This window comes from Rhagoletis zephyria, unplaced genomic scaffold (genome assembly GCF_001687245.7).
Source record: "Rhagoletis zephyria isolate East Lansing unplaced genomic scaffold, Rhagoletis_zephyria_1.1 Rzeph_scaffold_00038, whole genome shotgun sequence".
Lineage (NCBI taxonomy): Eukaryota > Metazoa > Arthropoda > Insecta > Diptera > Tephritidae > Rhagoletis > Rhagoletis zephyria.
In genome coordinates, this window is record NW_016157122.1 from 334,954 (window position 1) to 348,977 (window position 14,024).

Genomic DNA, 14,024 nt, shown 5'->3' on the forward strand with positions numbered 1-14,024 from the left:
GCTATTTGTATCTAAAAAGAGTTAACTAGTAGTTGAAGATTATTCCAGCGGGCTGGGGGTGAGAGTATCCGACTAAAATCCTTTTGTGTGGTGTTCCGTATGGCATTAGACCGTTTCGGCAAGTAGGAGGATGGCGCAAAAATGCTGTCTGAAATAGACACCAACCCTGGCAGTTTTGGACCAACGCAAGTACTTCAATACTACGGGTACGAAGAATTCTTGAAGCCCAACCATCGGTAACGTCTTTTGTGTCAACGATTAGGAGCCCATCGTGCGTCAGAAAGCATCTCGCTGTCACAGACTCACCCATATCTCCGAAGCTACGCTTTCATTATCCCAAAAGAAGAGGAGATGGAGCGGAACCCGGGTGAATCCTGATTCCTGGTATTCTTGGCTAAAACCAAAAGTACAAATTACGCAGTGGTTCATTGTGGCAAAACAGTCCCCGCACAAAAACCTCGTAGGTTCGTTTGCCGGTGCGTGGTGCAACAAAATCCGCGCATGGTTTGACTGAGACCCTCTCAGGAAGGACATTATTTCCTGCCTCAGTGCCCAAACACCAACGATTTAAACTAGGCACTAAACTCTAATATTGCCTCGGCATACTTTCCATAGAACTCTCTATCGCCGCCACCACTGAGTAAGTCGATAAGTGTTGTAGAATACCGAGATCATTGAAGATGCAATTTAATAATGTTTTTTTTGTACATTTATGTATGTACTTGTAACCAGGCTATTTTGCCTTTATTCTACAGCTATGAAAGCCGATGTGAAAAGTGAAATCATACTGCCGTCTGCCAAGGTTGGCCTGCACCTCGACCACAAAGAATTTCCAGGTATTACCCAAGTACGCCAAATTTAAGATTGTAAGTAGGTACTGAAATGTTAGGGCCAGTTTTTCAGTGGCAGTGCAAACTTAGTTTACGTAAACTGAGTTTAAATTGAACAGCTAGCCGTGATTTTATTGGCTAATCTTAGTTTAAACCAGCCTGCTCGAGCGTTTATGTAAACTAAGTTTCAATCACAGCCGTGCGCTGAACAACTGGCCTTTAAAGTTAGGGACTAGAAGGAAAATTTTTACACAAACAGCTCATTTTCCTTCTTTTGACATTATGCACCCACCATCCGCTTGAAATGTTGCCCACATAATTTTTAAAAAGTTATTATAACGGAAGAGAGCGCAGCTACCGGAAAAGTGGAGGAAAACCACCTTTTTCATTTTTCATTTTTCGCTTTAGCTTTTAGCTTTTCATTAGCGTGCATATACATATGTACATATAACTACGGTGACCATCCGTCCTGTATTAATTATACGGGACAGTCCTCTTTTTTGACCCATTGTCCTGGTAATTTCTTTATTTTATACGGGACGCCAAATGTTCTGTATTTCTTTTAATGTCCTGTATTTGTCCATTATTCGGGGTTCCGACGCCTTAACAGCTCATTAAAATGGCATGCATATGAACAAGTTTTAAGTGATGTTAGTATATAATCGTAATTTTCTTTATAAACAGTTATTATTTTCTAATATGAATGATTCGAATCGAGGAATACATACAGTGCCCAAAATAGAAATTAGGACTCGGCATTTTTGGCTATTTTTCCATAATTTATTTAATGATTATTATTTATTTTATGAAAGTAAAGCTCTTTTCCTAACAAAAAACCATGTAATAATACCAAATTTCCAACTTTGTGCAAAAAACTATAAAAATTAATTCTGCAATGTTTCGCCAAAATTTCAAACTTTTTAATTAGAATCTTTATAAAAAAATTTGGTTTGCAGTTTTGTAACTCATGAAAATTTAGTATAATAAAGTGCGAGTGGAAAGTGCTGCTCATTTGCTTCTCTTTCAAAAAAATGGTCGAACATACATACTTTGTATGAAAAAGATGCGGAACACCCTCAACAAATTAAAAAAAATTCCAAAAATTATTATTTATTATACTAAAATTTAACGAATTTTTTTAACAAATTTTACGGGTAAAAATCTCGAGAAAATTATCCTACAAAATTTTTGATGTTTACTATAAGGATACTGTTTCAGGGAAAACAGTTTGGAAAAAATTTGCAAAATGATTTTTTGTCCCGTATTCGGCGCTCATAAATATGGTAACCGTACATATAACACACACACATACCCACATACATACATACATGCATATGTACAAAATGAGCTGATAACAAATTAAATTACGCAAAGTAAGAAGCCATAAAAATATGTGTGTGCCACCCCGAAGGTATTAACTGAAATAAATCACAACTTAAAAAATATATAAATAAAAAGTGAGCATTCAAACAAACAAACAAACGAAAAATTGGTAAAATAGCAAGCCAACTGTCGACGAGCAGTAGCTCGTATGTATGTATGTACAATCAACGCCAACGAAACGTTTCACTCTAGCAGAAAATTCGCTGATTTCATACGTTTTTCTGGCTTGCCACCACACCGCACTGATGTTTGTTGCTACCACAGACATAAACTTACAGGCAGGAAAGTATGTACATACATATGTACAAAAGTTAAATTTTACGTTGGTGGTTAAAGTTTTATTGGTTAATCGTTTTGCCCTGATGCCAAAATGGTGGCTCATGGCGGCGGCAATCATAATCATCATCGTCATCAATGCGATGATGTGGCAGAAAATAATGAAGAATATCATAGTCATGATGGCGTTAGTACCTACTTATTCGCTGAAGTCTAATAAATGTTTCAAGCTGCTAACGAAAGCTGTGGTTACTTTTTATTTCCTCAGCGGTTACCTTTCTATTTGCTGGTAACAACCACGAATACATACATACATACTACGTGTCAGTTTGTAGTGATCTTCGGTGGCGGTGGCGGTGGCGACGGAATACAAGCGATGTTTTTTATGGCTTGAAGTGAAAAGGAATTGGAGCTAAAAATACTTATTTTATACATTCAACAATTTTATTGAGTTTGAAGTCGTAAAAAAAATTTGGAAAAATAACAATAATTTCCAAAAGTTAAAAACGTTATAGCTTCTACATATTTCGTAGATCACCACAACTCCTCATCAGACATCTTCATCATCAAGTTCACTTGGATTTGAGCTCTCAACTTTGGCTGCTGTCAAAGCCAGTGGTCTAAACCGCTGAGCTAAGTTCGCCGGGTAAACTGTTGTTGCTTTGGTCAACCCAACTACAATGAAGGGCTACGAATTTGTTCATGTGGTGGCTGTTTGTTGTTGGTTTAGGTTTAAATTCTATTTTTAGAATATTTTAACTTTAAGGTACTTTTGGCTTTATAAAAATTCTATTCAATATTTGTAAATTGTTGTTCTTTTTCCACAATATTTTTTAAGAAAAAACGGCCCCAAGCTCAATAAAATTGTTGAATATTTATTTTATTTTCAAATACTTGCAGTCATTTTATTTGAGAATAATTTAAGGCCAACCACTGTATGACCACGTTAATAAAAATCTATCTCTACAAGGCTTGCGAACAGCGTCCCAAAGTAGAAAATGGGTTTTGGCATTACAATTTGGTGAAGCGAATTTCTAATCATTCGAAATATTTCTAAAATTATTAAAACAATTAATGCATCTGTGTTGAAATTTACTTTTTTTACCATAACAGTTTCGCTTGCCTGCTGGCATAAATTTATTACGGTCTACCAATTACAGGTTTAATGAACGTCGGAAAAACTATTTATTTATTTATGTATTTACTTATGCTTGTACCTTACACGGCCACTTAATGTTTATTTATTCTTAAAGTAACGGCCATGGTGAGTTTTGAGCAGGGGCACCCAATGCTTGAATCGCGTGCCGAAAGGTAAGCTAGTTTTACATGGAGACAAGTTAGTTGGACTTGGCTATTAATGACACTTCTGAACATGGCGTCCAGTTGTGTCCAGTTAGCATTCCGGCCTTAGCAAATTCCATATTTTTGAATCATCTACATACTTAGCAGTGGTCAAAGTGACATATGGACAGATTAGTCCACGTTTAGAAGCTTTAACCCTATGTCAATTGCGTATTCCAGGCCCGGAACATGCTGCAGTAATCTGGGAATTTTCGGGCCTCCCTCAAAGACATTGTCTGAGAGAAGACACCAGATGCTGTTGCGATGTCCACTTTGGAAATATCTGTAAAGAAGTGGGATCTTGTCATCGCTTAGGACGACATTATTTTTCCTTTCAATTCCAGCGAGGAAATGGATACGGAAGTTACGGCCAAAGACCGATTCCATAATCTAGATAATACTCGCAACTTGTGAAAAGTGTAAGCATGGAAGAATGGCTTCGGTAAATTATTCGAAGGCAGTTACACGTCTTAGGTTGGCAGGTGTCTTGAACGCAGCTTGGGGCGTCGAGCGCGGAGCTCCCATTGTAGAAAGACGCGCCTGTCGTTTGCCCGTCTTTCCTATTTTAGGTATTAAGCAGGCGGCTGATTCTGTGCGAACCGAAAATTGACGTGATTGGAAGGATTTGATAGCCTATAGTACTTTGTCTTCTGGAAAGGGTTGCTGCCATTAAGTTAGCCGTGTCTCCATATATTGCAACATTCAGAAAAGTTGTTCAAAAATTTCAAGACTGCTGTCAGTCTGACCTGGTTGAAGAGAGTCTCAGCGAGAACACTCAACTAGGGACTTGGAAAGTAAATTATTTCCTAAATATGGACTATCAGATTTTCCCTTTATGCCGCAGAATGAAGCTCAAAGTCTTTTTAATAATTACCACCACAGCGGTCTTTTTAGTAATAACTAAAACTATTGGCATCACTTTTTCTTGTAAAATATTCAAAGCTATACGTTTCTCCGACAAATTAGTGGATTTATAGTTTTGTTTTAGCCTTCACTTAACCAGTCGCTTTTCTAAAAACTAAAGAATACCAACAGCGCTGTTGATGTTGTTGCTGCTGGTCTTGGTGCCTCTGACGTCGGCCTATTATTTTTCTGCTCTGATTCGCACTCAGGCCAAAATATGTAGAAACAAATACGCATGCAAGCACCATCAGCCAACCAGCCAACAACAAGCCAACCAAACAACCAGCCAACGAACCAGTTGGACAAGCTGGGCGCCCAACGTAAACTTCAAACGTCAGTCAGCTCATACGGAGCGGAATTGCGTGCGAAACAACAAATGTGTAGGCATATTTCCTCAATGGATAGGTCGTCTGTGGCGCACAAACTCACAGAACTCACGTCAATCGCAGCAAAGTAGCTGTGGAAATCTTCAAATAATTAAATAATGCAATATACTTAGACCACATAAAACGAAGCTAATGCAAAGAAAAGCAACAGAAGTGCGAGAAAAATCAGTGCAGCACAACGGCAGGCAACACAAACGCCAACTCTAAAATACGCATAAATTATCAAGAGCTGAAACAGCCAACGCCAACAGCCAACAGCCTACAGCCAACACCGTCGCGCACTGAATTGCTCGTCAGACTGTGAAGCGTTGTGGCACCGCGCTGCCAACGGCTCAGAGCATCAGATGGACACCAGCAGCAGCAGCAAATCATCGGCTGCTATTCCACGAACAAACAAGCAAACTATTTATGGCATTCCAAATTTAAGTTAAGGTTATGTGGAACTATACAACGCGCAACGCCAATAAAATGTCAATGCAAGGGGAGTCTGTCTTTGCATAGCTGAACTATATGGAAGGCGGGAAATGCGGAAAATAAGGATGCAATCAGAATCAGTTGGAAAAGCGTGTAATTATACCATTCAGGGTGCTTTGATTTTTCTTTATTGGAAATTAAAGAATTTTCTGTTTTAAATGTGCCGCCGTTTAGAGTTTTCTGACAGAGAAGACTAACTGGAGGTTAAACGGCTAGCTGGCTTTAAGCTGGTCTCAGTTTCATGTCAATACATCCACCAGAATTCACCTACTGCCAGAAAGACCCTGAAGTAGCAGATGCCCTGGTTTTCGCGTACGCTGAGCTGACACGAGGCGCATCTATCCAAGTCCAAAGATAATGCCATTATATCTTTCATCAGTGAAAGCCAAATAGTTTCCTGCGATATCACTGTGCCTTGACGTTCAAACAAGCCTGGCCTTAAACCGGCTTTAGGCGCATCGCGTTAGGGTCCAAGGCCATGATTACCACTTAGCTATCACCCATTCCTCTATACTAGGTTACGATGAAATATTCCTCTATCGACTTTAAGATTCTGTCATCGGGTAAAGCACCTAAACTAACCGAATTACTTAAATTCCACCTACGTTAAAACTTTAAATACACTCCGTTAAACTCTGTATTCTCATAGCGGGTATAAAACAAGCGCCATACCAATGAAAAACTAAAGCCAATGACACACTCAGCCCATAGCAGCAGTAGCAGCACAGAATGCGGCGTGTCAGGGGCTGACAGTCAGTCAGTCAGTTAGTTCATCAGTTCATCAGGGGACATTTTTACTATGGCAACAGCTTCCTGGTTCATTCAGTTCGATGTGCAAACGCACACACAAAGAGAAAAAGTTTCATAGTTGCAGCACTAAAATTGTGTGTGTGTTATTTTTCGTGGTAAAACGTTTCGTCTCAGCATACATACATACATACGTACTATGTGTAAACTAAACTTGTGGTCAGCTTATTAAATCCGGTGACATTTTGACTAGTTTTGGCTATTTTTCTTTTGTTTATTAAATGTTAAAAATTATTACAAATAAACGTGATTTTCTAGCGTCTTGAAATTTGCACTTTAACCTACTAAAATTTAATGACTACAAAACTGTATACCCAAAATTTTAGTAAAAATGTTGAATAAAAAGTTTAAACTTTTCACGTGCAAATGTTAAAGTTTGTTGAATTTTCATTTTTTTTTTCCAAGTTTGAAATGTGGATTTATGTGGCGCTGGTTAGGAAAAGGTGCTAAACTTTTATGAAAAAAATTAAAAACATTAAATAAACAAAAGAAAAATAGCCAAAACTAGTCAAAATGTCACTTGACTTAATCAGCTGACCACAAGTGTACATAAGTGTGCGGTTAGTTTAAAGCGGAGAGAAAACACACAGAACACCTGCTGCACACATTTTTTCTTTGCTGATATTTTTGTGCATTTGGTTTTCACTTTAATTTACAGTAAATTGATTTGGGAGCATCTGCGTTGGAAGTAAAGTTGATAACCACCCATTTTATTTTGCTTGAAACTGTTTAAAAATGTAAATGTGTGTGTGTGTGAAAAAATTGGCTCACCAAATCGGATGAATATCTCTCTCGTTCTTATCATTTGCGAAGGTGCAGGCAGCAGCAGCGTGCCTCTGATAGTTGATTTACATAACAATTGCTGAAATTAGGATAGATTGTCGGATAGAGATACTCGTACTCGTGCGCGTTGGCCAAACAAAAATCGTGAAAAAAAAAAATAGAAATCAGTGGACCACACGTACTCAATAATGGTTGGTAGAGGATGGGACAAAAAAACCATTAGAGGCACCAGCCATGGTTTACGTCGCGGTAGGCAATCTCGCCTTCTCTTTCGTTTCGTTTTTTTTTTTATCGCCCGTAGACGTATGCACGTAAATAACAAACGTATTTGGGGCAGCATTTTCAATTTGCGGCCGGTGCACCACAGCCGCCGCACCACAATTCTCAAATAAATCTAAATGCCGTGAACAAATTTGTTTCAGTTGTGTGTGTGTTTTGTAAGCTAATCGAAAATGAAATCTCGCACAATCGAATGCCGCTGAAAAACTGTGCGCTGTTGTTGACATTTGGCATAGCAATGTAATGTGACATTATCTGTGATCGCATTCGGTTGATGGGTTCGGTGGTACAAAGGTGTATCTGCGCTCGAGCTTGAGCGGCTGTAGCCTGCAGGCGGGCAGACAAGCGCAATTAAGATGCAGTTACAACTTAGCGATCGCTTTATGAATACGAAAACAGGGGGGCTAGAAGGATGTTTTGCAAATAGAATACTAGAAATGTTATGCGATTTAAGGGTGCAGCCAGCAAAGCAGCCTGTCCATAAAACTCTGATCAACGACTTATCGTCGTTTAAAAGTACAAAACCGCGTAACTGACATTTGCTGCCAAAAATTGGATTTGCTCACACAAGCTCTTGGCTCAATCCTTATCCATTCGTCCTGAAATATACTAACCAGAAATGCGATTGCAAAGAGAACCATTTTGAAATTTGAGTGTTTTTACTCTCTGGAAAGTGATTTATGCAACTTCACATACGCGGTTTTGCGTAAAAAATCAACAAATTTTCGAAAAAATTTCGATTTTTTCAATTAGATTCTGAGTATGAATTCCCCCATTGAATTTCTGTAGAATGAAGTACAAGTATCAAGTGGTTAAAAACTACCGTTGATCTTTTTGAATTTTTAAAGAAGCTCGAAATGTTTACGAAAATTTGTTGACTTTTTTTTTAATATTGCACAAAGTTGGAAACTTGGATTAACACGGATTTTGTTAAATTTTGTTAAAGAATGCCCTATATTTTTATAAAAAGATAACCAAAATTAAATAACAACAAAAACAATACGTTACAACTTGACAAAAAGTGGTTCGGAACTAGGTTCCGAAATTTATAGAAATTTATAATACTTTTTCAAAAAAAGCTGAAAAAATATAGTACCTTTAAATATGTATAGTATTTTATTTAAAAGCAAAAGTAAAAACGCTTGCTAAGTATATATCTTTTTTTTCCTATGCATTTCTCTATAAAAAATATATATTTCAATATAAAGGTTTTATTCATTTTAATACACATTTATTCTTGCAAATTATTAAAATATATTTATATTTTTAATTGAAGAAATTAGCATACTATATTTTTGTCTCAACAGTAGATAATACGCTGACCGAAAAAATAGTACAATACTATATATTATAGTAAGCCGATTAATCAGCATCGGCATCGGTACCTGAAAAAAAAATTTGAATCGGTCGGACTCTACCGTGGAGAAACCAAATATTTGAAAATATATTTTTTAAGCAGGCAGTTCAAAAGAAAAATATTGCAACTTGAACTTGCCAAAGTGCCAAATAATAAAGCAAAAAACCAACTTGTGTATACATATTTTCACAGTGCGTCTAAGGCAGTAAATTAATTTATATACAAACACACATACATATATATACACACATATTTGAAGGTCACGCTTTTAATAAGCAAACATTTTCACTTGTGTAGTCGAAATCCACATGGCTACATCCATTAATTACATTTTACGTGCGACTAACAAAAAAAAAATGTATTCATATTTCTTAGCCTAATAGGCTACTGAAAATCAAAAAAAAAATAGAAAACAAAAGTCCCTACCCTCATCTAATTTAGTGGGCCGCATACATATACCCTTTGATTTTCAGCGCAAACGCAGCGCATTCAAGAAAATTGAAAACCCGTTCAGAATTCGTAATGCATGCGTGAGAAATACACGAATTTCAAAAAAAAAAAACACAAGTCCGCTAGAAAAAAAAAAACGTACGCTAAATTGTCTTGTTTACCAATTTCGTATGCGCTTCTCCGTTCGTCTCGCTCACCGTTCCAATCATATCACATGCTCCTCAAACACATCTGTAGCTACACGAGCGACACGAGCGCAACGGACAGTTGAATACACATTAAAGACGCTGCTGCTGATGACCTTGCTGCCGCCGCCATTCTTGTGCTTTTCTTTCACCACTTTTTACTTCGACTTTTTAGACCTCAGCTGTTGCCTTGCCGATGATGCCCACAGAATATGAATTTGAGTACAGTTTGTGAGGTCTTAGAATAAACAAAGAAAGGCAAGCAAAGAACAAAGGTAGCTTCGAGAGCTCCCCACTCTCTGCCATGCCAACACGGCATGCACTGTTCGGTTATTTGATATTTTTTTTGTTTTGATAATCTCAAATTAATATGCATATGTATGTGCGTATGTACACATGCAACGGGTGGTCCATATAGCGGGTATTTTGGAGCGGTGGCATCATTGACCCATTTTTTATTTATTTTGTTTTTTTTTTGAAAGTGCTGCTGGAAACGCCATTTCGGTCACGAACTTGAGACGATCTTTGGTTTCAGCATCGTGTTATCAGCCGCCTCGACGTTGTCAATTGGCCACCTCGGTGCCGCGATTTGACGCCGTTGGACTTTTTCGGTGGGGTGCCTTGAAGAACCGATGTAATGCGAACAATCCATTAACGATTTAGGCCCTTAAAGCGAATATCGAGCAAGCCATTCGTGAGATAGTACCAGAAACCGTCTTCAAGGCCTTGGAAAGTTGGGTTAACAGGATGTGTTACTGCGAAACCAGCCGAGGGAGCCACATGAATGAATTAATGTTCAATAAATAAAGGGAATGTCTTTTCCACTATATGGACCATCCTGTATGTATGATGTGGATATGCACACTAGCCTTCTTTCTGTCTACGCAATTGAGGTCTAAAACAGCAAAGGATAAGGCAAAAGAAAAAAAAACAATGAACTTTAATTTGACAAAGAAAGTTGACAGAAATCGATAGAGGTCACAGAATCTTTATCGCCTCCGCGACACTGATACTATGGAGCATTTCTTGTTTTTTCGCTCCATCATGTCTCTAATGTTTATCTAATCCACCATTTTTGCGGTGCTAGGCACTTTCTTGCATATAAAAACAATTGTCGAGCAATGTGTTACACTGTCAATAAACAAAAAAAAAAAAATTGCAAAACTCAATGGCATTTTGTAGCCGCTTGAAACTCGCACTTTATTATAGTAAAAGTTATTGGGTGATAAAGCTGCATACCAGTGTTACTGAAAATTAAAAAAAAAGTTGGAGTTTTTGGTAAAAATTTATTAATTTTACAAGCTTTTATTTAACTTGCTCTGTATGTGGCAAATCTTGCAATCAATTTTTGACCAACTTCCCGATGACTAGAGACTTGAAACTTCACAGTTGGCTCAGAACCCGATGACAATGCTATACGAAAAATTAGTTAAGCCGATAGGTGGCGCAGGAGTCGAGTTATTTAAAAAACCCCGTATTTATAGTCGGATTTGGTTCATATTTAGAACGTATTAACTACACGAAAAGGAATAACTCCACTAAAAATTTTGCCGATAGGTGGCGCACGAGTCGATATACTTGGTAAACCAGTATTTATGGTCCCACCCAATTCGTTCATATTTAGAAAGCTTGCTTTAAAAATACTTGTTGTTACAATTAACGTATTTATAATATTTGCGCAAAGTTTGAGTTTGGAATTTATATGGTTTGTGTTAGATAATGGCAACACTTTTACAAAAAAATTAATAAACATTAAACAAACAAAAGAAAAATAAAAACTGGGCAAAATATTGAACTCCTATTATTTCGTGGACAACATTATTTTATGTCCAACTGAAGCGTTGCAGGAACTACGTCTATGGAAACAGCGTACTACTAGCATAGACTTAACTTCAACACAATGTTTTAATCAAAGTAATAGTAAGAAAGTCCATTCGACTAGCAAATTCGGCCAGTGTTTTTCATGGTGAAGTCTTTGCTATCGGAAATAGTTCTAACCGCCGGTGACGATTAAGGCACTTGGCTGTGTATCACTTCAAGCCTAAACAAGTAAGAAAGTATAAGTTCGGGCGGAGGCGAACATTAAATACCCGGCGCAAGTATTAAATATATGATTTTCACCTTTCCGAAAGCTACCGCTACATGGTAAGCCATTTTGAGTAAATTAGCGTCCTTAAATTGCGAAATATTGAAGTTTCAAGCATTTCTGAAATTTACCGTTATATGAAAAGCGGCGTAAATTTTAGTCCGATTTCAATAATTTTCAACGTTTTGCTTTTATGTGGCAAGCACAATAAAAATACCGAGTTTGGTACAAATTGGTACAACGGTTACCGAGATACATATATGTGATCATAAGTGGGCGGTGCCACACCCATTTTCTAAAATTTTATCATAAACGTATTTCTTGGTAAAGAATTGTTGCAAGCATCAATTTTGAATAAATTAGCTTTAATATTTACTGTTTTATCGAAGATTTCGTATTTCTCCAAATTACCGTTATATGGGATGTGGGTGTGGCTATTGTCCGATTTAAAAAATTTTCAGCGATTTGGTATGCTGTAGCAAGGCACGTACAAGTGCACGTACAAAGTTTCGTTAAGAAATCTCAATTTTTACTCGAGTTATCGTGTGTACAGACGGACGGACAGACAGTCACCGCTTAATCGATTTCACTTTTCATTCTGATCATTTATGTATATGTATGTATATTTGTCTATAACTATCTCGATTCGTTTTGCCTGTTACAAACAACCGTTATGTGAACAAAGTTATAATACCGTTGTGCACAAGTGCGCTTTATTTGATAAGCTTCACTGAGCTTAATTTATTTATGTTTTTGTGCTCAAAGGCCAGCTCTGCAACATTATTTTGAATATATGTATTTTCAAGGCCAAGCTCTTTTCAAAATTTTAAAAATGGAATAATTCTGTGAAGAAATAATTTTTTTTTTTTTGTCCAATAGTATGAATCGTACGGAAAAAGCAAGGCTTTTCTAGAATGAACTTGATATTTAGAAATACATATATATAAATACTTAGTACACACATGCTATGCTATGTATTTGTTACTTACCTTCAAATCATTGATGATCTGCTGGAAAAGACTGCCCAGCGCGGAACTATCGCGTTCCAAGCTCAAATCCATGTTGATAAATTCACTTCTCCAAGATCACTTAGCTCAAAATATAACAACTCTTTTATTTTATTTCGGCTTTTTGAGAATACTCAACAATTACGATAATTGCCACTAATTGTTAACACTTTTAGACTTCGTTGTCCTCTAATCACTAATTGCTGCTTCTTTTGATTTTGTCATTGGTAGATCGATCTCGCCACTGTTACATTGGCACATCAATTACGATTAGCCACTTTGACTTTCAGTCACTTTACGTTAGGAACGACTAGCTCAACCGCTGATGTCTTCGCTAAAGATCACGCGTATCAAAAGCCGCGGCAAACAACTTGAAGAATTATTTTGACGTTTCGACATTTTTATGTTTTTTTTTTAATTCAATTACTTTTTTCTTATTTCTGCTACGTTTCGTCAGCTTTTTAATTATTGTTCTTTTAATATTTTCTACTTCGGCTACTGATGCTTTCTTCGGCAGTGTGAGTACAATCTCTAAAGCCGCAATTGCTGTTATGTTATGTTTTATTATCTTCTGTTATTCCTTTTTATTTGTAGTTTGTTCGAATTTTCGTTCAGATTAATTGTTGGAATCGTTTGGGTTTCGTTGATGCTTTGCTATTTTGCGCATTTCTTTTTTGTTTTTGTTATTTTGCTCTACTGTTTTCGGGCACCGAAATTAATCATCAATTCTGTAAAGACAACAAAGAGCAAATACATAAATTAATCATTTGTCTGACAGATATGACACCACAGATTTGAAATGTATACAACGAGGGTAGTGTATATGTGCATACATATGTACATCGCCATAGCCAGAATGAAATTTAGGGGGGGCGGGGGGGCTCGACCCTATTAAGCTGGCATTTCAGGGTACTATTTTATATATATATAAGGAAAATTTGAAAGTTAGGGGGAGGGCTCAAGCACCCCCCTGCCCCTACCAGGCTAAGCCCATGCATATGTACGTTCATATATGTATATAAACTGACGGACTCGTACACATGTAAATATACTTATGTAGGTATGGACATACACGCATACAAATGAGGCCATGAGAGCAGAAGTGGCCCAACTCAAAACATTTTTTTTTGCACTTACCTACTTAAAGTAGTCTCAAATGTGAAAAATTTTAAAATAAAGGTCGCTTATTCCTTAATTGAATGTAGCCTTGTACCTTAAAATTAAGGAACAAACTATTTTTGTTTTAAAATTTCTCACATTTCAGACTAATAAGGCCGTAATAATAATAACAGATTGGCGCTTATAGGGAATTTACATGATTCAACTTTCACAGGCGATTAGTTGAACCAAAAGTTGAACGAAAGTAGGCAGCCGACCAACTTCATTGAAAGCGATTAGTTGAAAGGCCGTTTACACCAGGCGATTGTTGCTTTCAACTAAAAATCGCATGAAAAATCGCCTCATGTAAATTGCCTAT

The 14,024-nt window shown here is 37.1% G+C and overlaps 1 protein-coding gene across 12 annotated transcripts in view; it reads right to left on the minus strand.

Moving 5' to 3' along the window:
* mim (missing-in-metastasis) overlaps positions 1-14,024 on the minus strand; it is a 109,519-nt gene that overhangs the window by 71,040 nt on the left and 24,455 nt on the right. For all 12 annotated transcript variants that reach the window (XM_017619999.1, XM_017620060.1, XM_017620013.1 and 9 more), the window contains exon 2: positions 12,530-13,275. In XM_017619999.1, coding sequence (XP_017475488.1) covers positions 12,530-12,601 — 72 coding nt within the window. In that variant the 5' untranslated portion in view covers positions 12,602-13,275. The remainder of the gene's footprint in view (positions 1-12,529; positions 13,276-14,024) is intronic.